A 26917-nucleotide genomic window follows, 5' to 3' on the forward strand; every position below is an offset into this window, starting at 1 on the left:
CCACTCTCCTGTCTAGGCAGTGGCAAGCACCTGACAGCCACTTCTGATTGTATTTATATCCTTGTTTGAGCATTCTAGAGAAGCACACACTGGCAGCAATAGGATGCACGAAATGACTTCACATTAAGACCCACCATTAAGAGAAATGTTTTTAATATCAATACATGAGCTACTGAAAAGCATATACAAGCTTTCAATCGCTGAACAATAATGATCTTCCCCTTCAAGGACCTTCCCACTGATAGTGCTTTACATGGAATATTGCAACATTTTCCTTGTTAATTTAAAATAGGCAAGGAACTGGATTCTTGCTAACTTGTTCTTCATAGTTTGAGACAATCCTTTTGTAGAGAACATGCAAACGTATACAGCCTTTTGAAATAACTTGGGAGTTAGCTGGTTGATCTCAGTGCTTTTGCATTACAAAATACTGCAGAAAACTCAAGAATATTTCAGATACAAAGAATAAAAGACTAAGAGGGCCTTTTCAATGGATTAGGAAATTTAACGAGTTTGGACATGGCAAGAGAATCTTTGTGTGACAGCACAAAAGTGCTTACATCCATGAACCATAAGTCTTCATACAGGAAGTACTTTAACAAGAAACCTTCAGAACACAAAACTTTTGTTAACATACTCATATTTTATTTCAATGAATCCACAAACAGTCAAATTACAGTAGTTTTTGTTAGGAAACCTGTTTCAACAAATGGTGAGGTGCCTGTTTAAACATGATCATTGAAGACATAATTTTAGCCATCGCTTGTCTCAATTCTACTTCCAAGACAATACTTTAGAGGTGACAACTGGAATCATCTTGTCTGAAGTCAGAAATCATCCACTCAGGAAATCATAAACTGATGTCTAATGTCAGTTCAAGTCCTGGCACATGCTGTTTTCATCCCTGTAAAAGAAGTTCTATTTAACTTGCACTCAGCATTACACACAAACAAAACAGGTAACTGCCCTAAGGCTGAGCTACGTGAACCTTCTACGTGACACTAACCCTTAGGTCAGAGCAATTTCTCAAAACAAATTACTTCATTTGTACAGGACAGTATTTTCTTTTCCCGCATCACTAGCGCGGATTTCATTCCAGAGGACCAGCCATATTAGAATAAGCAGACTTCCCTCTGATTTTTTTGCTATTTATTTTTGGCTAAATCTATATAAAATTCTAACAGTTACCACAGAAGTTTTTCACCAGTCAAAGCTATTTTGTTTTGTTTTCCAGCAAGGAGTAAATTAAGCTCCTTTAGGTATAGAAGACAATGCATTCACTATCATCGGATAATCCTTTTCACATTACATACTTGGAGACCAAACAATTTACAAGGAACTCTTCACTCAAGACATTTATCACATAGGTTCACAAACAGATTTGAGAAACCTGAAAAATATTTACATGAAAGTGATGTTAAGATTTAGTTATTGTAACAAGATGACAGTTCAAAATCTTCCTACAAGCTATTAATAGTTGATTCAGCAGCTTTCTGAAGTTCAGCAGTTTTATGAATGTGTTCCTCCTAAGCATGATCCAAAGAAGAGTTTCAACCTCACCTCTGGGTTTGCGAGAGAACTTTTATACCCCTCTGTATTGGCCACTTAAGACACTGCCAGACTTAAGAGGGCAAAGCATAAAAGGGGAGTAGATTTTAGTATATCATAATGTTTCCTTATTAACTAAGATGATCTAAACTTCCCATTTGCTCAAGAAGTATTAAAAAGTTGCTTGAAATTTGTAAATTATCAAAGAGCAAGATTAAAAACCATCCGCAATTATCATTAGACAAGAGCACACTTACCTTCCAGCAGAAGACATTATTTATTCCTAAGAAGTCCTGAGCATTGTTTCACATTTAGGTGTGATTAACCATGTCTAGAACATTTCATGCATGAGGTTGCTAAGTGAGGCCGCTAAAACAACACAGAAAAAAAATGGTGAAATTATAATTAATAACGTTTAACTAGACCTTCTCAAAGCCATATTCTATGGAGTTGCTACTATGTTGTCAGACATTTTAAAAGTACCTCTCCATGAAGTTGCACAAGTCATTTACAAAAAGTTCATTATCAAATCAAAACCTAGAGCAAAAGAATCTGTCAAAAAAGTATGTTCCATTAGCCCAGTTAAACTACATAGAACATATTTTTTACATCTTTTAAAATATACTTTAAATCAGAAACAATGGCAAGTTTTTCAAGTCTAAATTGCTTTTAGCGTGGATGCTACCAAAGTAAGCTATAAATGCTCAGATTTGACTGAATCTTTGCCATACAATTCATTGCTACCTTGTGTCTGCTTACAGATTATACACACCTTATTACAAGTTACACAGCACTCAACTCAGAAACATCAAAAGACACTCTTACTGGTGGGCTAGGAGACTACAGGAAAAGCCCAAGAAATCAGGGTGGCTTTTTTGTTTGAATAGTTATTAAGTCCATTTGAGCCCAAGTCCTAAGTGCCTACAGACACTTAACACCACAGGTTACAACTGCAATTTTCTTGATGTGGCCTATAAAAAAACTAAATTAATGCAGTGGTTCAGATTTAAGGTCTGTGCAAGCTCAATAGCTGCGATTCAACAACAGAAGAGTGCAAATGTACACAGTTATTTTGGCTCAGAGACACAGGGCAACACCCCTATGTGTCCGCTTGTCTTTAAAACGTCTCAGGATTCAAAGCCCTCCACTTCAGAAGCCCGAAGACTTTTCTTTCCAGTCCCAGGCTGTAAGAGCAGTGATGAGCTCGGTGTGCCCCTCACCCATAGGCGTCCAAAGGTGTGCGCGCAGATTGCCAGCGCTTCCCCCTGCCCAGGCCTGCCGCGCTCGGCCTCCTGCTCATCGGGGGCATTTGAAGGACTCGCCGATACCTCGGGACACACTGCGGAGGAAGAGAGGCATCAGCCGGGCAGCAAGGGGACTGGGGGGCAGGGGGGGGAATGGAGGGAGGGGCCACTTGTGCCTCACGACAGGATGCAGGGCGGAGGGGAGGACTCCGCACTGGGTTTTAGTGAGGGAGAGCCGCTCTATCCCCCTGTGTTGACTCTCCGGAGCACCGCCAAGCTCCGAGAGGGCAAGATGTGAAGGGAAAGCAACGTAGGTTCCACCCCGCCAACCCCAGGCCCACAGCCCGAGCATGCAGAGCGCGGGCTGCTCCCCGGAGCGCGGCCGTAGCCGCCTTACCACGCCCACGTCCGACGGACAGAAAGGGCAAGTCGGGCCTCACCGCGCCTTAAATAGCGCCCCGCGCTCCCGCGAGACCCCACGCGCTCCCGCCGCCGCTGCCTATTGGCGAGGCCAACGCGCGTGACCCCTCGTGGGGCGGGGCTGGGCGGCCGAGCTCGCTGCCGCTGAGGGCCTCAGGAGCTGCTCCGGGGCTGAGGTGCTGGCGCGGTTGCTCAGCCGCTCTCCCGGCGGCGCTCATTCAGCCCCCATAGGTCAGAGCAAGACTTTCGCGTGCTCGTCCATTCATGCCCAGGCCAAGTTCTGGGTGCCCGGAGGTCCTTAACACGGGGAAACCAAATTGTCTTCGGTGCGAGGTAGCAGCTGTGTAGCGGTTTTTGAGGCACTAAATACCTCTGATCTCTGTCTAAACTCCTGTCTAAGCCCTGCTTAGGGGGCTTAGGAGCTGTTTGTGAGGATGGTGAGGTAAAGCCCCGAGCCTCGCTAATGCCCTGACGTATAGCACATGCCCCTCTGCTGGGCTGCGCGTCAGGGGTGACACGGTGGCACCAGGTCGGTCCTGCGAGCCAGCGCTCAGCACCGGTGCCGGGCACTGCTGCTGCTCTGTCCCAGATAAAATGTGCTGCCTGACTGGGGATGCTACTAAGAGGTTTTGGAGTGTGTAGGAGCAGATTAGCACGAACAGGGAATTAGTTATTTGTAACACAGAGGCTTTGCATGTTGCCCAGCAAAGCTGGTAGATAGGAATCACAGCACAAGATAGAATATACTGAGTTGGAAGGGACCCATCAGGATCTTTGAGTTCAACCCTTGGCCCTGCACAGGACACCCCAAAAATCGCACCCTGTGCCTGAGAGCATTGTCCAAGCTGAATTGAATGCAAGTCCCTGCTTCTCAAAAAGGTGTGTATATTGCTGATAATTCATAGCTTCCTGCCTCAGTGAGAAACAGTATGTCTTTGCTCATGCCGAGTTCCTATCAGCACAGCACCTGTAAATGTGTGGAAAGAAGATGACCGAGTTGCCTGCTCTCCCTAGTCGGAACTCTGTATTTAAGTTACTCTCAACAGATCTAAACCAATCTGATTCAGTCTGAAACAGTCACATAGTTGCAATCAAGGGATGACTCTAGAAATTGTTTCATACCACTTCTAGTTACCTCCTCTGTCTAATTCTTGATACTCAAAACATTGTTGCAGATTAACCCTCTGCCAGTTAAGTTTATTGTACATACATCAAGATTCAAAACCTGTCTCAGGACTCTAGGTAAATCAGTCTCTGGAGATATATTTGTGAGACATGTAGTTTCAAGTTATTTCAAGTGGGCTACTCTGCAACGACTATTTTCTGCAGTCAGACACCTAAGTCAGTCCTTTTTTGTAATGTAGTCAAAAAGATGAAGTGGCATCCAACCTTTAAATTTTTACCACTCGTGCCAGTGGAATATATGTCAAGTTTGGTTTCTTCTTTTCCAGTATAGAATGTAAACAGGCACTTCTTTCACGCAGAAAACCAGCAAACCACAGCAAACCAGTGATCAGTATCCATCCCAGGTGACCATTTTAATCATTCACATAATCCTACTCCTTCTTCTTGCCCCTCACAAGCTTTCTTCTGTTTTCCCCATACAAAGTTTGTATTGTTTGCCTTCCCTCTGGCTCCATGAAACTTACTTTTCTGTCTGATAATGGCACAACTTCAAGAGAAGGAACGCAGAGTCTACCTGACCTGTCCATCCTTTTCCAAACCCTCCTATAGAATAAAATAACTGTCCTTTAATAAATTACTGCAAGGATCAGATGTGGATCTGAGCCTCTTTACTTGAAGGTTAGTTATCCCATTTCCTGGAAAAATGCTGTAACCACTGAGTTGCTACAAGGCTGCAGGCAGATCTGCTGTTTCCATGTTTGTGGGATGTAACTTTTATCTGAATGAACTTCTCAGCTGGGCACTGAGTCTGCCTACAACCTGGGCAGTTTGGGGACTTGTGGGAAAGACCACAATATTGGTGGATCAGGGTACAGGTTAATATTGAGATTAACCTGAATCACTAACCGGGAGAAATACTGGCCTGATCATGAGCAGAATTTGTAGGAAATTCAATTATCATGGCATTTTGAAATTAGTGAGGTGGCAGCAGTATGTCTTGGTTATTTGTAGATTAGTGTTGAGCTTTTTAAGGAGCTGGATGAGCTCAACTAACTTGTTCAAATCTTGAAGGGTGGTGCTCTGATTATCTAACAGCTAAGTCTCTCTGTCAGATGCAAGAATTAAGTCTCAAAGTCACTGGTTTGACACATCTCTCAGAAGAAAGACTCTTGAAAACCACTTGTTTAACAACATAATGAGTTTACCACAATTTGCAATTGTCATAAACGTTTCATTTCAATTTTACTGTCTTTCTCCACACTGATATGAAGGAAAATCAATCAAGTAAAACCTCATTGTGACCATCAGTTTTTGCAGGTGGATTACAGTACTCAGTGGCATTAAATAATTGTCAGGTTTGGAATATAACAGCGCTTTATACATATATATATATATATATATGCATATATATATATATATGTAATTTGGTTAAAACTTTGATATGGTAATGTAATAAAGATGTAATTTAATTAATTTATGCACAATTCAATAAAATGAAAAGGCTATTTTAAATTCATGCTGAAAATACACTAAATGCCACTTGCCGCTTATCTGTCCTTTGTGGTTTTTTGTCCTCAGAATGTTTGTGAGTTAAAATTGGAGCCTGTAAAATAGAATAAAAATAAAAAATAAAATATTTGGGAAGGAGGAAGGCAAGTCATAGTTATTATTTCCTTTCCCGAGGAAGAAATAGCAATACATTTCTGTCAGAAACTTCAGTTTTCTGTTATTTTTTGCTCAGCACGTCTCTTTTTGTTTGATAAATTACTTCCATGGTTAAAATTTTTGTTATCTCTGCCCAGCCAGTATGTATGATTAGAATTTAAATAGTATTTTTCCACCTTAAAGCACGTTTTGTGTAGGTAAGAAAAATGCCAGTAAAGTTTGCTAGTGAGCTCCCTTGCTGAATAATATACCTGATAAAGAGGCCATTCTTCAAGCTTCTACCTCCTGGAAAGGCAGGAATGTTTTTATTTGAGTAGTGAGTGTGGGGAAGGTTAATATTGTTTAAACTGATCAAGCAATACAGTGAAGTTCTCTTATTGTCACTGTTCCAAGCTCTTAACACAGTGTATTTGAAACACATTTAAGCAGGAGGAAGAGGGCACAAGTAAGACATTATGAGATAATCACACCTCTAGGCCATTATCAACATTGAACTGACTGCAGAGGCTTTAATAGCCTCTTCATAGAATAGAATTTAATGGCTTTCACTAGAGATCTATTAGACCCCTTGTATCTACACAGTCAACTTTTGGTACATTGACATCAATGTATTTGCATCTATCTTACTCTGCTGTCTTTGGGCTTTCAGATCTGATGTCTGGCCAAAAATGATGATGTCAGATGCTGTAAATGTGTTTTGTTTTCTTCTGTAAAGTAGCATTTTCTGAGAAAAATGAAGATATTTTATTCTCTACTTGCCAACTAGTAAAATGCTTATACTAGCAAAAAGTAGGCAAGATTCGGGGATCAATTTAATGCAGTTTTATTTTCCATGCTTTATCTTTAGAATGACAAGTCATACTGTTGCCAAAATATGAAGTTTTACAGTATTTTGAATCAAGAGAAATAATTTCTCAGATAATTTGAAAATGTTGGGTAGGGGTTGCTTTGAAGATGACAGTCTTAAGGAGGGCTAGTTGTTCCAAAGCTGGGTTGTTTTTTTGGTTTTAGACTCTCCACATTTTCTATGGATTTCTATGAATTTTTCATGGACTACAACTTACTCTTACCATTAGAATTTCAGGTGCAGATGGAATGGTTTCCATGGACCTGCTATGAGCCATGTGCCACAGATTCAATCCATAGGCTGCAAGCTGGCATTTGGCATTGTACTGAAGCCGCCAGTCTGTTCCGAAGTGAGGCCAAGCTTCATGGAAAATCCTGATTTCTCATTCTTGTGTCTACACATTTGCCATTTTGCTATTTTTTGGTAGAACATAATTTAATATGAGATACAGAACATATTAAAAACATTGTAAAATTTTAAACCTACATTGTCAGCACCGCAAGTATTTCAGAAATCTGAATTCTCTTATAATTCTTACATATTTTCCATGCTTCCAGAAAACCTTAGTATTGTTTTAACTGCCTTTTCCATTAAAATGACCTTTTAATTGGCTGGAAATATATCCTCAATTTGATCTGTTCCAAACATTTGTTCAGCAAAACTGACTGATGATTACCCACTTCTGGACCCAAGTTTATTACAAGAAAAACATAAATGAACCCTCTGTGGAATTTTCCAAGATTTCTGGAGAGGAAATGCAATATCCTCTTTGTAGCACGGAATGAGCAGATATTCCAGTATCAGATTTGCTACCAACTTTCCTGTGTAACTGTGGACAAGTCACTAAATTTCTGCCAGTGATTTTCTTGCTTTGTAAAATAAGCTAATATTAACTTCCCACCCAATAATTTGACAAGTCTGAGTGAATGTTTGCAAAACACTGAAAAGTCAGATGGAAAATGTTATGGAAGTCCACGCCTCTGCTAGCCAAAGAGGATATTTACAATAAGTCCATATTTTATGTAGTGAAATAAAAATGTTCAAGTGTAAAACCAGATGAGACCAAGACGGATCTAAAATTAAATGCAGGAGGTATTTTTTGACCTTTCAGCAGAAATTATATAAGCACTCTTAGGTTATAAATAGTCCTTTGTTTTCCTTCTCTTTGTCTAACACTCAGAAGAAACACAGGGTTAGTTGTTTGTTGTAAAGAGATAGGGCAATGCTTTAGAGTGGAAACAATTGTGCACTGTTCTTTATTTATACAGTTCCTATAAAGTTTGTAACTCACATTTGTTGCATTGCTTAGCACTTTTTTATCTTCAAACAGCTGCAGAAATAAAGTTTCTATTCCAGAAAATGACAACAGCAGAAGAAAACAAAAACACGCACCAGTCCATTTCAAGTATGAAAGTTTCTTTCCTCTTTCCTGTTTTGATATGTCTGAAGAGCAAAAAAGACAGTGCTAGACTATTGTCAAACTGACACATAAACACCTGTATATTATTCCCTATTTTTATTATTAATCTTCAGAAATAAGACAAGAAATGTGTCCACCTTTAAATGAAAGTATTTATATTAGCATTAAGGAATATGATACTGAATTCTTTACAGAATGATGTGTGCGCGTATTTACAAATATTTCCTTGAACAACCAATAAGTGCTTAATTACTAGCAATTTAATTTTATATCAAAAAAAAAAAAGTTTAATGAACAGAAACAACTGAAAACTTGCCCTGAAATCAAGTAATTGGCATTTGACAAAAACAAAATTATGAAAATACCACTTTTTTCTTTTTTCTTTTCACACCTTCTATGATTTCTCCAGGGTTTGTATTACAGAAATAATGTTATTGACATGAAAATATATGTGAAGCAAATGGCTTTATTAGATACTGCATTTTGTTTCATTTAAATTTTTAATCACCTTTCAAACCCATTCATTTGCTCCATAACTTTTCACTGAGAGCAAGTATGATTCTCCACAGTATATTGGAATAAGCAGGCTGCAGCAAAGAATACATGATTAGGCTTCTGCAATAACAGGAATCAGAGTTTAAAAACCAGGTACAGTGCAGTACTGTCCAGTCTCTGCAGGCTACTTAGAAATGCACTGGAAACTAATCAGACCTTGATTGCTTCAGTCCTGACATGTCAGCTTAACTCCCATTTTCCCTGGCTATGTCAAGAGAACCTGTCATATTATGTGTAATCCAGTCCTCTGAGTTTAAGCAAATTAAACACTTGGGATCAAATTCACACATAATGTAAGACCATGAATTTAATAGAATTATACCAAAGATTATTTTTTTTTCTCAGTGATGTTATTTGATGGCTCTTTTGCATAGTGATCTGTGGATTTATGAAGCAGTTTAGTGGCCCTGAGGACTTCACTCCATTATGTCCAAAAATCTTTCTCCATCCTGTATTTTGAATGTCTGCAATGATTGAATATAACTAATCCAACTTACTGAGGAAACAAAGTTCTGTCTCTGTGACAAATCTATTTTGAGTTTCTTTGCTGAAGCTGTCAACAGGATGCCAACTAATGCCAAATTTGATACCATTTGTGTAACGTGGGCACTTGTCCACAATGAGCTGGATTGAGGCCACTTACCTAACAGTATTGTCAGGGCAAGAATTTATCTTTAGATGCTACTGCTGATGCCAGATTTTTACTAGTAATCATAGACCTTCTTTTGAAATAATAATTTAAAAAAATACTGACTTCAGAGTGTTTCCTGTAAATAAAGCCTGTGGATCCAGGCTCTATAGGCTGAAATTATTTTATTCTAGCATCATGAAGTGCTAGCGTGCCACACTTCAGGTGCTGTTAGGAGCAGAGATGTCTGTAATGTTAGTAGTTCTCTCTCTTCATTTGAAAGATCTCCTCAGTATATCCAAGGAACAATAAATGGGCCTTAAGCTCCTGCTGAAAAGAAGCAACCTCTGCTAAGGAAAGGGGAATTCTAAGATGAGGATTGCCCTACCTGAACTCTGTTCTTTCTTCTCTCAGAGATTTGCTGTGTTAGCTATTTAACAACCTTGTGCCTATTATCATGTGTGTAAATTTAATATACTCACACTGCTCTACCTTGAAGAAAGGCATGGCCCTCGACTTGCTTGTATTTGAAGAGAAACTGAAATTATTACATTAACCGTGTTGTATAAATGCCACATGTTGGGAATTTGTGAGTGAACACTTGCACGTGTGGTGCAGACACAGCCCTAACACAGCACTTGTGAAGATGTTATCTGCATGAATGGCAATATAAAGCACCGACTGTGGGCAGTAAATTACATTCCAGCCTACTGTTCTGGGTTTTGCCAGTACCTGGGCTCCTGTGTACCTCTAATTAGGTGGGTTGAGCATGTCCCAAAGCACAGTGCTGCCGTCACTGCCACACATCCACGTCCTCCTGCCTGCACTCTGCCTCCCTGTCCTTCACCCTACTGCCTGCTGGTATGGTTTTGTACGCATTGAGGCCGGGTTTCGCAGCCCCGTGGCCGTTCCAGCCCCGGAGACTAAAGCACCACGGCCCGTCTCGGAGGGCCCGTCCGGAGGGGCGGCGGGCGCAGCCCCCCGCGCCCCCTCGGTCCCGCAGCGCATTGGCTGCGGCGGCGGCCGCCCCGCCGGGCCCGCTGGGGTGCCCCGTGCCGGGCACTGCGTCTGACCTTCCCTTCCCTTCCCCGGCGCTGTCAGAGCGGATCAGCGGGCGCGGCGCTGCGATGGAGCGGCGAGCGGCGACGGCAGCCGCCAGGAGAGGAGGAAGAGGAGGAGGAGGAGGAGGAAGGGAGAGATTAGCGCGGTGCCGGCTGGCGCAGAGGCGCGGCTGAGCGCTCCAGCGGGAGCCCGGGGCCCTGCGGACCGTGCGAGAGGCAGAGGCGGAAGGAGCGGAGATGCGGCCGCTCTCCCCGCTCTGCTGAAGCCCCTGGTCACTCGCCCGGAGGAGGGAGGCCGGGAGGGTCCGTCCTTCTCGCTGCTCTGCGGGCGCGAAGGGTGCCTGTGCAGTCCCCTCCTCTTGCTTTTATCCCAGCCCCGGAGCAGGAGCCGCCGCCGCCCCCTATCCCTTCCTGCGCTCTTCCCACCATGAGCGGGGCTGTTTTCACCTTATAAAGATGGCGGTGTGGGATCGCTGCAACCTTTAGACTAATGACTGTCAGAAACATCGCCTCCATCTGTAATATGGTGAGTGCTGGCGGGGGACGGGCGGCACGGCAGCCCCTGCGGGGGCCGGCTGGGGGGCTGCCCCAGGGGCGCAGCCCAACCGCGGGACTCCGTCCCCTGCCCCGGTGGCGGGGGAGCCGGGCACGCTGAGCCGGGAAATGCCTGGGATGGAGTTGGCCGACGGAGAGTGACGATGTCCCGAGGAGTTTTCCTGGAGCAGCCCGGGCGTGGGCCGGGGAGGGACGGAGATGCAGAACCGGTGCGGGGCCCCCCGGAGCGGGTCTGATCCCGGCCGAGGTGCGTTGCAGACGGAGCCGTGGTCCGCCCTTCCTCCTCTTGCCCTTCCTCCTGCCCTAATAATCCTGCGAAAGGACCAAAGTCGGGTTCCGAATCCACATTAAATCGGTGACCCTGTTTAACTCCCTCAGGCAGGCACCCTGTGGTCTCCTAGGGCCAGGAGCTCCCCAGATTACGCAGAAAAGGAGGATCTTTAGATGCCTAATAACACTCTTTTGGATCCCCGTGCTAGGTACCTGTTCTAGGAGGTCTTGGCTTTAGAGCTAACAGGGTTTAACTTGCACTACATGCTGCTCAAAGAGGACTGGTGTTTGTAAAGTACTCTTGAATCACTTAGCTTTCTCTAAACCAGACTAGGCAATTAGTAGGGAATAAGGAAACATTAATATTTTTGGTTTTTACGTTCACTTTGCTACTTTTCTCCCCATGGAACAGTTGAAAGGATGCTTTCTGCATTGTGTTTGGATTTAATTTAAATTCTAACAAACTTGGAGCACCTAATTTGGTTTAGGTTTTTGAAACTTCTTGGTGGGAGGAGGGAAAGCTCAAACTTTGTCAAAGAATTATTAATGCAGTGCAGCAAACTTGCCAAAGAAATGGTTGCATGCTAAGCATCCCTATACAAACAGAAGAGAATCCTATTTCTATACATTTTGGTTTTTTAGTCTGTATTTTCCACCCTTATTTCCAGGTTCTTCAAGAGCAGCTACACACAGTTGCCAGCTTCCCTCCATGTGTTGCCCCAGCATGCCTTGTGCTGCTGATGCCACACATACCATTCATCTGCCCTGGAGAATGGAGCCTGTCTCTAGGGTAAGGCAACGGGCACAGCCCCAGAGGCACGGCTCCTGCGGGGTCTGGGTGAGGGAGTGCAGATTGCAAGCCTGCTCCCCTTCCACGTGTCCACACTTCCACTTAAGTGGGATTGGTCTTTTGTTGCAAATGAGATGCCTGGGTAGTCCCATGCATAGTTTTGATTTAAACCTCAGTCCTCCCTTTGAAATGCCTGCTCTGAAATGCAGAGAGGGTGAGTTGTTTCTGGGGTTAAAAGAATTAATACAAAATCCAGATTTGAGGTGTAATAACCTGAGTGCTCAAATTTCTTCACCAACAGTAGTTTTCTGAACTTTTCATTGTTCTTAATGATTTCCAGTCCAATGGGCCACAAATACTGCGAAGAGAGATTCAGGAAACAGTACAGGACTGAGGAGAAAACCTGGGTACTCCTACCTTCTCTCTGAGGCAGGCTCCAGTTTTATCTGCTGATTAATGGTGGATGTGATGCCTTGCAAACTGGATAAAAGAGCACCGCATGAAGGGGAGCTGGAGACTCATAGGTGGATGTAAGACCTTGGCATAAAGTACTAGGAACTCTGATTTCTTTGTGTGCTTCAGACAGATGCACTTGTATGCAGCACGCTTCTCCCAAAGACTGAACAGATTCACAGCAGAACTGATGAGGTTGTTGTAATGGTGTGCTGCTTAGCTGTCATTGCCAGTATATCCTGCAAAAGTAGCATCTGAGAGATGGAGAGACAGAAGGGAAGAAGGAGAGCCTCAAGCAGAAAAGGCATACAAGGATTTGTACTTCAAGGCAGTTCTAGTTCACGGTACTGTGGCAGAAGGTGCAGTTGATTTAATGATAATATTTTAAGGCTACATATTCCTTGAGGTCTGTGTACTTAGCTTTTAGAGATGCTATGTTGTGTTGGTCATATTTAGTCTTTTCTGGATAACCCACAGGGACTGGAAGTTCTTTTAGGCCAAAACAATGGAGTTTTCAGACAGCTACAGGAATTTGGGGCTGTAAGAGAAATACAGATTCTTACAAGTGTTGGCAACACTGCATTATGGCTCCTCCAAAAATGTGTCCACTCTGATGAGGTGGTGGACTTGAACTCAGTGATCTGGAGAAGAAGCTATGACAACCTTCTAGAAGGCTAGAGGTGTAAAACTTGCCTTTATAAAACCTAAATATTTGCAGTGCTACTTTGATTTAGGACATCTGTAGAAATCTATCTGACAAACACGCTGAGATGCTGATTCTCAGACCTTGTTCCTACACTATAATACAGTACTTGAAAAACTGAGCTACTGATAATTTGTGGACTACGAAGTAGCTGTGTAATTCTTAGGTATTATAATATGTTTTTCTACGTAATGCTACATAATAGGTTTCTAAGTTTTTTAACCTGGTTGAACTCAGTAATTAAAAAAAAAAAGGTGTTCCAGTCTTTATTTTTTTCCATTCCACTTGAGAGGGGTTTTTGGTTTTTAGAAAAAAAAAAGCCCCCCCAAAATCCAAATGATGATGTCTTGTTGATTTTCAGGGGTGGTGGGGGGAGTAGGGGAAGAGAGTCAGAGGTAGCAATTGGTCCTGAAATACTTGTCCCTCCCTGAAAGCAGCTTAGATTATGTTTTCAGTGGTAGTCCGTCCTTGACAAAGTTTTTTGTGTGTTTGTCCAAGTGCTCACATGTCCTGAAGGGAAAAAAATTACTGAAATTTGGCTGAATTAATTTAGCTTAAGAGAACCTGGCTAGCCAGCATTTTTTGATGTATGCTGTTGACTGCCTGATGTTTGATATCTTGGGTTGTAATTTTGATCTCCTAAAGATGGTAGAGATTGTTAGTCTTTTCAGGAAGGATCAAAACAAGTGTAGTGAAACAAGCAAGACAGGGACAGTATTTAACTTACTTGCAAAAGATACTTAGTACTATATATTCACTGGATAAGCTCTCACATGCTGAGACAGACACAGTAGGAGCTAGCCAGTAAGAAAGAAATATTTGGCAGGGGAAATTTCCTCTTGGAACATTTACTTGTAGTAAATATTTAAATGCACAACTTTCTAGAATTAAACAAAATTCCTCTATTGTCTTTTACCAGTTTTGTCCCCTAAGTTATAATAATAGCAATTATTCACCGATTTGCCTAATGAGAACTAAGAGCTAAACTTGTTCTGAAGGGGTAGAGGGGATGAAGGCAACCGTGCCTGAAGGAATCGGTGGGACTCTTATGTGGGCATGATGGCCACATTCACTGCAAAGGGAGGTCTAGTCCCCAAGATATTCAACTTACCTGCCCTTCAGGACACTGTAAAAGCTCAATCACTCTGTCTGCACACCATGTTCACCACTGAGGGACGTATGCAATAGGCAACTGTCATCTTTTATGTAGGACAGGTACAATACATGTGAAGAAGCATAAGATACACTGAAAAGCTCTATATGAGGGTATACCAGCAGCCAGAGCCTTGTAACACTGGTAGACTGCAGACACCAACTAGGGATGTGATGTAGCCCCTACAATGCTGTAATTCTCTTTGGTTATTGTTTCTGTGAAATAACCCAATGGCTCAAGTACCAAATGCTGGTTCAAAGATAGACAGGCATGCTGGCATTTCATGCTTACTGAAATCCTCTGCAGTATGTTTCTCTGTTGATGAGCTTTAGGTACAGCCTTGAGTTCTGAGTTAAGCTCATACTGCAGCTGTGGCCTAGGGATATTACTGTTATGTGCAGTGAAGGACATCTAACCACTTCAGAATGTATTGACATACATTTATACTGATCTGGCTAACAAGCTCTGTGGACCATGTTTCTCTCTTTTGGAATTCTGTTGAGAACAGGTATTAGTTCCTGCCCTTTCATAATTTTCTAACAGTATTTCAAATATTCCAATTAGCACTTCACAGTGTTCTGACAATCTAATAAACAGAACACTCTAAACACATTCAAATTTCTCTGATACAAGGTATCATCTGAGATGCCTCGCAGTTACTCCTGATAGTTGTTGTATATATATCCTATATATATATATATAAAGTTGCAGTTCCTTGGATTAACTTTGGGGTTTTATTGGTGTTTCATGTTACTCTTTCTTCTCATAGTCTCTTCATTATGAGTTTCATAAAAATAGCTGGTTTTCTGCATGAAAACATTCATACAATTCATCAGGAATTATGTGAATACCTGTGAAATTTCAGCTTTCATTTTCAAACAAACATGCAAACAAACAAACAGTTTCTAACCATCCCAGAAACTGTCTGTAGAGAAAAAACATACAAGCCTAGGAATCTCTACATTCAGGAAACAAATAAGAATAAATGTTGGATTTCTTTTGTGTATTTGTTTTTAATAGCATGATTTTAGAGACTCATTGCAGGATTTGTTTGAATATAGGGCATTGGCAGAATCAAGGCTGGAACTACAAACAGATTTGGAAAACGCTTGATACAAAAAAAAAAAATTACAATTTTAATGATGCGAAAATAATAAAATCCTGCTTCATACAATAAGAATATTACTCAGTAACAGAATTGATCACTATGACTTTCAACTGGATTTATTCATTTGGACAACCTGCAGTGTATATTTCTTCATGTCTTTTACATCTCTCCATAGAGATAAAGGCAAAATAATACATGCCAGACAATAAAATGGTTATCTAAAGATATATTTAGATTGATAAAGAAAATAAACTTTTACATCTGATAAGATTAGTTAGTTCAAGAATGCAGTTTTAGAAGCATAGTCTCAAGTGTGCACAATTTCAGTATGACATGAAATATAGAAACAAAAATATGAAAAGTATGGAGAATATGAAGTCTAATCATTGTAATAACTTTCTGAAGTAATGAGAGTTTTTGAGAGTATGGCTGACAAATGAGTACTGGACTAACAGAAAGTGTGCATTCCATCAGAAGATGAACAGAAGTCCACAAGATTTTTTATTGGATAGAGAAGTATATGCAAAATGAGAAACATCCTAATATATTATTCCCAAAGTATAACCTCGAGTAATGGCTGAGGCTTGTCTTGCATGAGTACCTTTTAATAGCTAAAGTGGTTATTATGTACTTACTAGCTGTTTAGAAAATAAGCACAAAAGGACAATTCATGAACACAATGTGTGGTTTTCAGTGTATTTCTTTTAGATGCATGTAGTCTTTGGCTTCATGTTGCTAAATTAAGAGTAAACCAGTGGTTATGCTAAATACCTCAATAAAGGAACCTCTTAGCTATAGCTCAGCAAGGCTGAGTGAATCTGAGTTGTGGAAGAGATGACAATAAAAGCAGACTCTGGACCCTGATTAACTGTGTGTGGTGGGCAAGTGCCACACAGGAGATGAGGCTCTGATGGATTTGAAGAGCCACAGTCTGTGGAGTGTAAGCCTGTCAGAGAAGCAGTCAGCCAGCTCTCTTCTGCTGACCATCTTTTAGCCTCAGAAACTGTCCTTGGTTGGCTGTTTGGTGGATACACTGATATATATTTGTGTACATTACATACTTAACACCACAGTGTATCAGTGCTTCTGGGGAAGAAGCATTTCCACTGTCAGGACTCCACTGTAAGCATGTTCTTGGGTATGCTCAACCCTTGCAGAAAAGGCTGTTGTGCTAAGGGATTCAAACCAGCCATGACTGGATGTTGCATGTTTCAGTTATTTAATTTGATTTTTTGATTTCACAACTAATGGCCTCCTAACAGCTGTATTTGAAGTATCCTAGGATAATAAGGCCTCCAACTGTCCACTGATTATGATAAACCTGTGTTATTTCTGATGTAGGTCAGCCAAAGTTTGAGATATCCGATGATAGGAACTACATCACATTTCCTAATGTCTTACCGGAATCTACATTACAGTAACTTGAGCTTGGTACTTCTCATCCTGTCCATTGCTGAGACCAAGAACAGACTATGTCCTTTCTGTAACAAACTGTAGACTTGAAAATATTGTCATGCCCTTTTCTGCCTTATGCAGCTTTTTCTGTCTTATGCAACACAATCCCGTTCAACCCTTTTTCACAGGTCACTTTTCTCTAGAGTTGTCTTCCATTTTGACTGGTTTCATTTGGATTCTTCCCAGTTACCTTTATCTTCTTTGAAACCAGGCACCCAAACCTGGATGTAAGACGTCTTAGCACTGACAAGTTAAACAGGAAAGTTACTTTAAGAACTTGGTAGACTGCTACCTGTAGGAATTCATTATGTTGTCAACATTTGTTGTGCTTTTGGGGATTTTTTTAAATAACACTGCATACCTGTGGCTTATTTAACTTACAGTACACAGAGACTTCTCTTTTCTATCTTTTTTTTCTAAAACACTACTGCCTTAGTCAGCTGTTTTCCATTTTGTACATGGTGATTCTTCTCTTCATGTGCAGAATCTTGCACTTGTCTCAGCTCCTTAGAGAATTTCTCTAAAAGCAAAATACTGTCAAAAAATAATGTTTAATTCTAAACCTGTCCTGCAACATAACTGCAGCCCTCATTACTCATCTTGTATGGAGATTTAATGAAGATATTCTTACTTCTGTATCCAGGTTATCAGAGTATTCCAGATGGTGCAGCTGTGATGGAATTTAGAAGGTCCCTTGCTTTTAGAATGCTCTGAGGCACCACATATGCAGTCTAGGTGGCCTAGACAAAAATGTTATTGAAGAAATTAGTAGTCTGTAAGCAAATCTCAGTTTCATTTTGACTCATGAGGCCATCTTGATGCTATGTGTTCTGAAGAAGGAAACTAGACAAAACCAATGGTTTTGCTATTTCTTCCAGCAAAAGCCTGAGTGCCACTAATCCAAGAACAATTAAGGTGAGGATACAGATGGACTCATAAGAGAATATTGAGTTTCAGTTTGGTAAAAACTGTCTAATCCTGGAAAATTTAAGGATTAATATTTTTTTTAAAAATTACTTATGGATATAGACACTGAACTTGCAACACTTCACTAGAACCTCACTTCCAGTACTTGGTGCTTTGTGCTTTGAGAAAACCAAGTTTATCAGCTATGTAAGACTGAGTACCTTAAAAGCTTTGTCCAAGATTTTAAGTGGTTCAGGATTTCAGGCCTTGCAATTTTTGTCTGTTTCTTGGAAACCACACCATAAAGAGCTGAAGTTATTTGTTATTGTTAATATCTAAGCAATACTTAAATAGAGATACTTTAGTGTACCCGCAAGAAAAAATAGGTTAGACCTCTCCTTTCAAGCTCTTATAATTTGCTTTAGTGATCAGAAGACTTAAGAAAAAATGCACAAAAATAATTTATTTAGATACATTTTGCTAAATCATCTTTCCTACAAAAATTTGACTACACAGTGGTTTTTCGGTCAGTCAAGGTCCTTTTGCTGTTCACTGTGATCCCCTATGTGTTTTCATAGAATCCCCTCTTTCCTCTTTCTTCTTGTGGCGACAAAGACCCAAGATAGCTTTGCTGGAAGAACAAAAAGCATTTCTTCACAGAATGAAGAGAGAGCTAATCTGGTTAAACTCAACCATCTTGTGCAACTTACACTTTAAAAAATACAGAAAGGTTTCAGGTTTGGCATTTAATATCTATGAGTTTTTAAGAAGGCTGGTTCAGCTATTTCAGTTACTCACCATATCTCTCTGAAAGTTGAGATTGTTCCCGAGGATAGCCAAAGTCCAGCACTAGGGACAGGTGATGCATCTATTGAAAGCTGCTGGATGTGTGTTGCATGCTGTGCTGTTGCTAGCTATCCTTTTGATACTTTGTGTTGCTTCTGGGAGCTAATTTTGGGTTTTATTTACAGTTGCCTCCTCTCTTCTGAGTTATCCATCACTGCCATTTTTTGGTCAGGAGGCCTTCTCCATCTTTCTTTATCTTCTTTTTCCTTCCCTCCCATGTGCTGTGCCTTCCAAAATCCTGAAACTCAGGCTGCCTAGCCCTGAAGCCATTTCTATTTTTACTCTAATTTCTCCTCTACCAGCCCAAACATCACCATTAGTTTGTCTTAAGTCTTCAGTTTCTCCCTTCAGGAAAGAACTCTGTTTCTATCGTGTTGCTCTCACTTTCCTTGAATACTAAGAAAAAGGAAATCTAGTCTATAAATGTATATGATCCAAAACCATTTGTCATGTACCAGCCATCTTCCTTCATTGATCTCTTGCTCTTTATATAGTTATTAAATTTCTGTTTCAATTATTCAATTTTTATGTGGTTTTTTCCCTTATATTATTTAGATTTTCTTGTGAACAAGATATTTCTTCTTATTTCTTATTTTGTCTATGTACAGATATATTTTTCTGTATAAAGAAAAATTTAATTAATATTATGTTTTTCACACCATGTTTCTGTTTGTTTTGTGATACCCACTTAATAGGTGGCTTATGAAAAGTCCTAATTTCTTTACTGTATTCATTTACTTTAAATTAAATGCATGCTTATTTCTAGAAAGTTAGTGCCATTTTTATAGCTCTGTCACAGTACAAAGTTTAATCTGATTTGCCATCTTCTGTTGACACTTTCATATTAGCTCTTGTCCATTTCTCATCCTCCATAGAATAATTGTATTTAGATTACTTTGCTACACGTGATTAAATGAACTGATCTGATACCTTTTTTTTCCCCTGAAGTTTTTTTTTTAACATGCTGAAGTGTAAAGGAACAGCAGGGATTTCTTTTTACTTAAGCTGTTCCATGTGATGCAAAGCACAAATGAAAATCTTTGCAACATTATCAGAAATTTCAGCTGAAAAGAAAACCAGCAGTCTTATCCTTTGGAAGGTCTAGGGCAAAATAACAAGAGGAAAAAAGTATAGGTCATATGGGCAGAATGTTTTTGGAGTGATGCTATAGCAGAAATCTTGGCCTGAATTGACCTGTGCTTGGCTATGTCTCTAGCTGTATGTCTTTGCCATTTTATGAGGCCTGAATGCTGATTGTTGAATTAAGTGGTAAAACTTCTGGGAAATCAAGGTTCTAACACCACAGAATACGTAGCAGGAGTTTCCACATTGACCTAATTCTCATTCTCGTAAGGTCTGGCTACCACCGTCACTTCACATTTCCTTCACTAGTGTATTCTCTTAAGAAGGAGCCAGTCTCCTTTACTGTCTCTATACTCGGATATGATTTTATTTAATACTCCCAAATCCCACTTCATTGACTTATCCAGCCTCTCCTCATTTCAGGCTCTGTAGCTACACTGAGGCTCCTGCTTATATTTATGAAACTACAGTAGATTCAGCTGTGGTAGGATATTTCTCCTAGCTGAAGCATTTATAAAACCATAGAGAGTGGTTGCATTAAAATATCATAGCAGGTTTTCACTGTAGAAGTAACCAAAATTACTTGCTGGGAGTGAGAACAAACATGCTGAAAACCATGTTAAATAGTCATGGCTGACTTTTGCTGTAGATTAACCTCAGTAAACTAACATGTTTTCTATACTTGATATGGTTGATTTAAACTGAATTCTGAACCACCTTTAACACATTTCTAATAACACATTTTTTCCAGTTTAAACCTGGATTGGGTGTACAGTTTCAGGTATACTTTGTTGGAAAAATTTCCTTCTTCTGTCCTCATGTCAACTACTTATTGAGGAGACTTCATATGCAAAACAAGTAATTTATGTGCAATGTGACATGGTTCGAGTTTTACTAAGTAGCCTGTCTACATTTTTTTTCTCCATATAAGAAATATATCCTTCTTTGAAGCATCAGGTCTCTGTGCTTCTTACCTGTGTTCCTAGACTTCTTTTTCAATGGATTTAACAGTATCTTTTTGGAGACCTCAGAATAAACCAGACTGAAATTGCATTTGATACAAGAAGGCACAACTCCTCATGAAGTCTGAGCAGGTTATGTCAGTTTACCCAAAGATTGAGTTTAGCCTCACTGTTTTGTTGGGTCACTGTCACACAGTATTTTATTTTATATTTGCAACAGCTAAGGCCTGGTTTTGGAGAGGTAAAGCTCTGTGATGAGATGTTACTAAGCATGTGTTTTTTTCAACAGCAAATACTTTGGAAGTTTCCATGCAATGTAGAGTTTTTATATGAAGATGGGTTTTTTTGGTTTTCAGTGATAATTTAGTTTAGTAAATCCCGATTCTTGCTCTTGCTCACAATATTTACAAGAAAATTTAAATGCTAGAAAAGGTTTGTCCGACCATCTGGCATCCTCTGAAGTTAGAAACCCTGGACCTGGAGGAAAGCAAATGAGTAATGTAGGAGCAACTAATTAGCAGAGCACTCATATTGTATTTGTCTAACAGAATACACAAACCTGTAGTTTACAAAGAGTAGGTTACTTTTAGAGATAGTATTTTCCATGAACTCTAGAGGAAGAATTTATTTCAGTGTGGAGAATGCTTCTTACAAAAATGGAAAAATACCCATTTTATTCTTGTATTACAGAATTTGATTGTAATGTTAAAACTGTAATCAAAGAAAACCTTTGCTTTGATCTGAATGCTGTACAATGAGTATTAATATGAAGATGTTTTTCCCCAGAAGCTGCATTAATCTTCTGTAGTCATGTTTCTCATATATCAGGCAAGGTTTTGAGGGTAACTGGCTGTTTGCTTCACTGCTAATGTCAGATAGGCAAATGTCTATCAGTTTTCTCCCTCTTGGAACATAGGATGCTTCGCCAAGTATGTGCATCTTTGGCAAGGCTGACTTTCCAAGCAATGAAACTAATCTTCATATGAGATTTACATAATTATCACACTGTCATCTCTGTTGAACGGTAGCCAATGATTGCTTTGTATTGATCAATCTTCCAAGTTTCTCACCAAGGCGTAGCAGAGTCTGGTGAGATCATATATCCCTTATGAAACTTTTCATGAAGCCTTGTGCTTGTAAAGTACTTCAGTCTCAAAGTGATTTTCTGGGAATCAACATACACTTGGTCTGAGCAATGAACTCTGTGTATGTGAGAGAAAGAGAGAGAACGGAAAAAGATCGGAGAAGGGGATGTGAAATACAAAATCTTTGGAGCTTTTCTGGAACCTGCCAACTTAAAGGAGATGTTTTACTTTCAAGGCTTGCAAATTCTCAAAGAGCACCTGTGCTGAGTTTCACACTGCTAATTCTGTTGACTAAATCTTCTTTTAATGAACTGGCATGAAATAATAATCTAATTTGGCAAGCAGTGGTGATGGTAGGTGCAGTGAAGAAACAGAAATCAGGCCTTGGGGAGAAGATGGGGAAGGGACATGAGAATTCTGAATCTGATTACCTGTTACTTCGAAAATTTTAGCTGATGAAGTCTGAGCAAATGTCTGCCTTGACTTCATCAAGGCTTTCAACACAGTCTCTCACAATGTCCTCATAGGCAAATTCAGGAAGTGTGGACTGGATGAGTGGACCGTGAGGTGGATTGAGAACTGGCTGACCCCAGAGAGTCGCTATCAGTGACACGGGGTCTAGTTGGAGGCCTGACACTAGTGGTGTCCCCCAAGATTCAATACTGGGAATTGTTTAACTTATTCATTAATGACTTGGATGAAGGGGCAGATGCCTCCTCAGCAAGTTCACTGATGACACAAAGCTGGGAGGAGCAGTCCATACCCCAGAGTGCTGTGCAGCCCTTCAGAAGGGCCTCGACAGGCTGGAGAGATGGGCAGAAAGGAAATTCAGTGAAGGCAAGTGCAGGGTCCTGCACGCAGGGAGGAGTAACCCCGTGCACCAGCACAGGCTGGGGATTGACCTGCTGGGAAGCAGCTCTGTGGAGAGGGACCTGGGGGTCCTGGTGGACAACAAGCTGTCCATGAGCCAGCAATGTGCCCATGGGGATGAGAAGGCTGATGGTATCCTAGGCTGCGTTAGGAAGGGCATTGCCAGCAGGTCAAGGGAGCTGATCCTGCCCCTCTACTCAGCCCTGGTGGGGCACATCAGGAGTGCTGTGTTCAGCTCTGGGTTCCTCAGGACATGAGAGACATGGAGCTCCTGGAGCAGGTCCAGTGGAGGGCAACAAAGATGATTAGGGACTGGAGCATCTCTCTTGTGAGGAAAGGCTGAGGGAGCTGGGCCTGTTCAGCCTCAAGAGACAGCTGAGGGGGGAACGCATCAATGTCTATAAGTATCTGAAGTGAGGGTGTCAGAAGATGGAGCCAAGATTATAATGTGTATAGGAGTGATGACGTTTCCTTTGGCAGCAGTCTACCTTACTTGCTTGGTAATTTAAGATTGTTTAAAAATGGGCATTTTAATATAGCAAAATGACAGGTAACATACCAAATTAGTGGTTGTACTTACAGACCAGCCATTACCTAAACAACTTTGCTGTTGGAGTGAAGATACAGCTGAACATAACTTGCCCCACCAGGGCAGAGACTAAGAGATCTAACAGTGCATGGATTTATGTGCTCTCTAATATTAGATAGGACAAAATGACAGGTATATTACACTTGCTTTTAGCATTTGTGATGTTACTAGAACTGGGTGCCAGTCTGAAGCCCAAGTATTGTTACAGGCTGATGATTAATTCAGAAGGATTCAGAGGAGCTTCAGTAATGCTTAGAAAACCTACCTTCCATCTAGGAACAGCTTTTTAGGGTTGTGCTTAAGATCAACTATGATCTTTATGAGGCAAGAGAGTGATGGGATCCAGATGTCCATGTACACAGTAAAAATAAGGGGGAGGTGGGTATGGGAAGAACCACTGTTGTGACCTGTTCACTTCTAATCAGTCATTACTAGAGAGTCCATTCCAGGCCAGCTCCACTACCCAGATTTGCAAATATTTTTAGTGGCTCATGACACTGCTGTGCTTGCCTGTTAGTAAGACAGAGTTAGCTTGGCTAATCATAGCTGAAAGGAAAGAACTATTTTCTGTCTTGATACTGTCCATAATTTTATTTTAGAATGTTAATATTCTAAATAATTTCTTCCTTTTAAATTTGTTTGGTTTGGGTTTTGACTTTTTTTTTTTTCTTTTTTTTTGTATAGGGCACCAATGCCTCTGCTCTGGAAAAAGACATTGGCCCAGAGCAGTTTCCAATCAATGAACACTACTTTGGATTGGTCAATGTAAGTACCATTTTGATATAACTTGAAATTTGCTTTGTTCCTTGGTTTTGTTTTATTTTGTTTTCCTCTCTCCCCTGCTCTTATCAATCTTATCCTAATGCAAGATTGTCTTTTTTTCTTTAAATGCTGCTCGTGTTGCAATTTTAGGCAAAGTGGGTTGCAAAACTGTATCAGATGTTTGAAGATGTCTTCATACACCCCCAGAGAGAACAGTTTACTGTTCTATGAATATTTCCAGGGATTAGAACATATGCTTCAATAAAGTTAAAAGTCTATTTTAGCTGTGAAATGGGAGGGAGAAAGTGATGAAAGTATGTACAAGTTTATGTACAGCATTCTGCACTGGGGACTCTTAGGAGAAGCTTTTTTATCTGACCAAGGAAAGAATGAGTGAGAAGAGTGCTTAATCATTTGTTTATTCCCATAGAAATGATACAGATATAGTAATTTTTTTCCACTGAAAATGTTAGACATTCTGCTACTGAACAGTAAGATAGAGCCCCTTAAGTAAGAATTTAATGAAATCCACTACAATAAATATTTCTCTTACAAATGTAAACCTTTAGTTCGTATCCTAGTTAATTTAGAACACAACAGTTTTTCCCATGAAGTGTCATGGTGGGTGTGAAAATATATTTCTACTGCAGCTACATGGCAAAATGGCTGGTTTGTGACAGTGACAGGAGTAAAAATTTGAATGAACAGCTAGTTTTGTTGTGATGCACAAGGATTAAGCTTGTTTTTAATCTTGCATGGCAGTTTGGGAACACCTGCTACTGTAACTCCGTGCTGCAGGCATTGTATTTTTGCCGGCCATTTCGGGAAAATGTATTATCATACAAGGCCCAACAGAAAAAGAAGGAAAACCTCTTGACTTGCCTGGCAGATCTTTTCCACAGTATTGCTACTCAGAAGAAAAAAGTTGGAGTTATTCCACCAAAGAAGTTCATATCAAGGTTACGAAAAGAGAATGGTAAGTGTAAAACTGAAATCCTCTAAGGTATTTATGCATTGATCAAAAAAGTATAAATAAATATTGGGCAATCTGATCATATTAATCAGAAATACAGGTTAGATTTGTAAATTGCTTTTAGTACTTTGTGTGGTGTATTATTATTTTAGGATCTGTGGGTGCGATATCATGCTTGAAATAGCCATACCAGATTTCATATGCTCCCAGAAGTGTGTGAATTAATGATGTTTTCACAGCATGGTGGGGCAGACCTTACTGTAGAGTGAGCTAGGGCTGGGAGTGGGGTGACACTGCTGTGGTTTTTTAATTATTTTTTTGTGGAATATGGCAGAGAGAAACATTGAGGGCAGCTGGCAGTATAGAAACTGTGTGACCTAGGAAGGCTACAGGCACCACCAGCTCCAGAACACCCTGGAGAATAAGGAACCGGGTACATGTGGGGTGGTCAATCGGCTACACATCAGCTGGTGCTCTGGTTCTTGGAAGTGGTGGACACAGTCTTACTTGGTGAAGCATCAGACCCCTTTGGACCATTAAGCTGGCAACAGCATATACCTAATCTTGTAGTAGTTCTGTCTAAAGGATATGAGGAAGGAACACCTTGAGAAAAAGGAGTCTGTCAGAGCTCCATTTTGGCCTGGATTCATATCAGTGTGGGTGGTATGCTTAGAAACAGAGAGGCTTTGAATGAAGAGACAAAGTATGAGTCAAACACCTGGAAGAAATTGCTTACTGGTGACAGCATATACATGGGCAGACTGTTCATTTCAGAGCAGACGTTTGAAATCATGAAAAAGTTCACTGTGAGTCATCTAGTGATAACTGTTGGGGATCACTTGTAAAGACTGGATCTTATGTTTTCAGCTTTTTTAAATTAGGCCCAGACTCAGTGTGTATTACCCTGCTTGTATGTTCAGGCTAGACGCTACAAAGCCAAAGGATCTGTACAATATTTTCTGAGGAAATCCACATGAACTTTTTCAGGAGCAGGGGGATAAAAACCACACATTTCTGGGAACACAGATTCTTTTTTCTTTGACATGCTGGGCAAGTTAAGCCTTTACTGGAGAAGTCTGTACTAAATCACCACTGGGATATTTTCCCCTCTTCCAGCAAGCATTTTATATTGAATAGGACAAGTCTCTTCTCATCAGACTTGTGTGTGAAAAATGAGCTTTGTTAGATGGTGTTATTATTACTACTTGAGGTGAGTTGACCTTGATTGGCTGCCAGATGCTCACTAAGCCTGTCTCTCTCCTTGTCTCAGCAGGGGAGGGGGAGAAAACAAGAGGAAAAAAACTCATGAGCTGAAATCAAAGCAGTTTAATTAAAAAAAAAAAAAAGAAAGAAAGAAAAGCAGAGATTACATATAGAAACAAAGGAAAACCAAAGGAGATTTATTCTCTACCTCCCATCAGCAGATGATTTCGAGCTACTCCCTGGGAAGTAGGGCCTTGGCATGTGTAGGAGTTTGTTTGGAAGAGATATATCTTAATAATGAAAACCCGCCCATCTTTCTCTTAGATTTTAGTGACAAACATGAGGTCACATGGTATAGAATATGACTTTGGCCAGTTTGGGTCAGCTGCCTCAGCTATGTCCCCTTCCCAACCTCTTTCACACCCAGCCTACCAGCCTTTGGGCAGGGTGGGAGTTGGAGGAACAGCCTTGATGCTGTGTGAGTGCTGCTCAGCATCAGCTGAAACATTGGTACCTCATCAACATCATTTAAGCCACACCTACAAAGCACAGCACCCTGTGGGCTACTGAGAGGAAAAGTAACTCCATCCTGGACACAGTGCACAAATTTGTGTCAGCATCCAATGGCTTTGGTTTTC

General features: G+C 40.7%; 1 protein-coding gene, 1 long non-coding RNA gene and 1 other non-coding gene across 4 annotated transcripts in view; 1 reads left to right on the forward strand and 2 right to left on the reverse strand.

The window, feature by feature from the left end:
- Positions 1–623: 623 nt before the first annotated feature.
- On the reverse strand, positions 624–3295 carry LOC104690633. The gene is made up of 4 exons (XR_752018.2): positions 3190–3295; positions 2769–2887; positions 1806–1917; positions 624–904 (listed from the first exon to the last, which is right to left on the reverse strand). It is a non-coding gene; the product is annotated as an uncharacterized LOC104690633 (long non-coding RNA).
- LOC120409989 lies at positions 1516–1634 on the reverse strand. Its single transcript, XR_005601886.1, has one exon. It is a non-coding gene; the product is annotated as a small nucleolar RNA SNORA26 (small nucleolar RNA).
- A 7183-nt stretch (positions 3296–10478) lies between the features above and the next one.
- The window catches only part of USP46 (ubiquitin specific peptidase 46), a 59497-nt gene continuing 43058 nt past the window's right edge, over positions 10479–26917 (forward strand). The window contains exons 1-3 of one of the 2 annotated variants that reach the window (XR_005601682.1): positions 10479–11039; positions 24026–24106; positions 24866–25079. Coding sequence is in view for 1 of the 2 variants with exons in the window: in XM_039550349.1 (XP_039406283.1) it covers positions 11004–11039; positions 24026–24106; positions 24866–25079 (331 nt within the window). In the remaining variant the exon portion in view is untranslated. The remainder of the gene's footprint in view (positions 11040–24025; positions 24107–24865; positions 25080–26917) is intronic. The other variant, XM_039550349.1, reaches the window with a different exon arrangement.

This window comes from Corvus cornix, chromosome 4 (genome assembly GCF_000738735.6).
Source record: "Corvus cornix cornix isolate S_Up_H32 chromosome 4, ASM73873v5, whole genome shotgun sequence".
Taxonomy (NCBI): domain Eukaryota; kingdom Metazoa; phylum Chordata; class Aves; order Passeriformes; family Corvidae; genus Corvus; species Corvus cornix.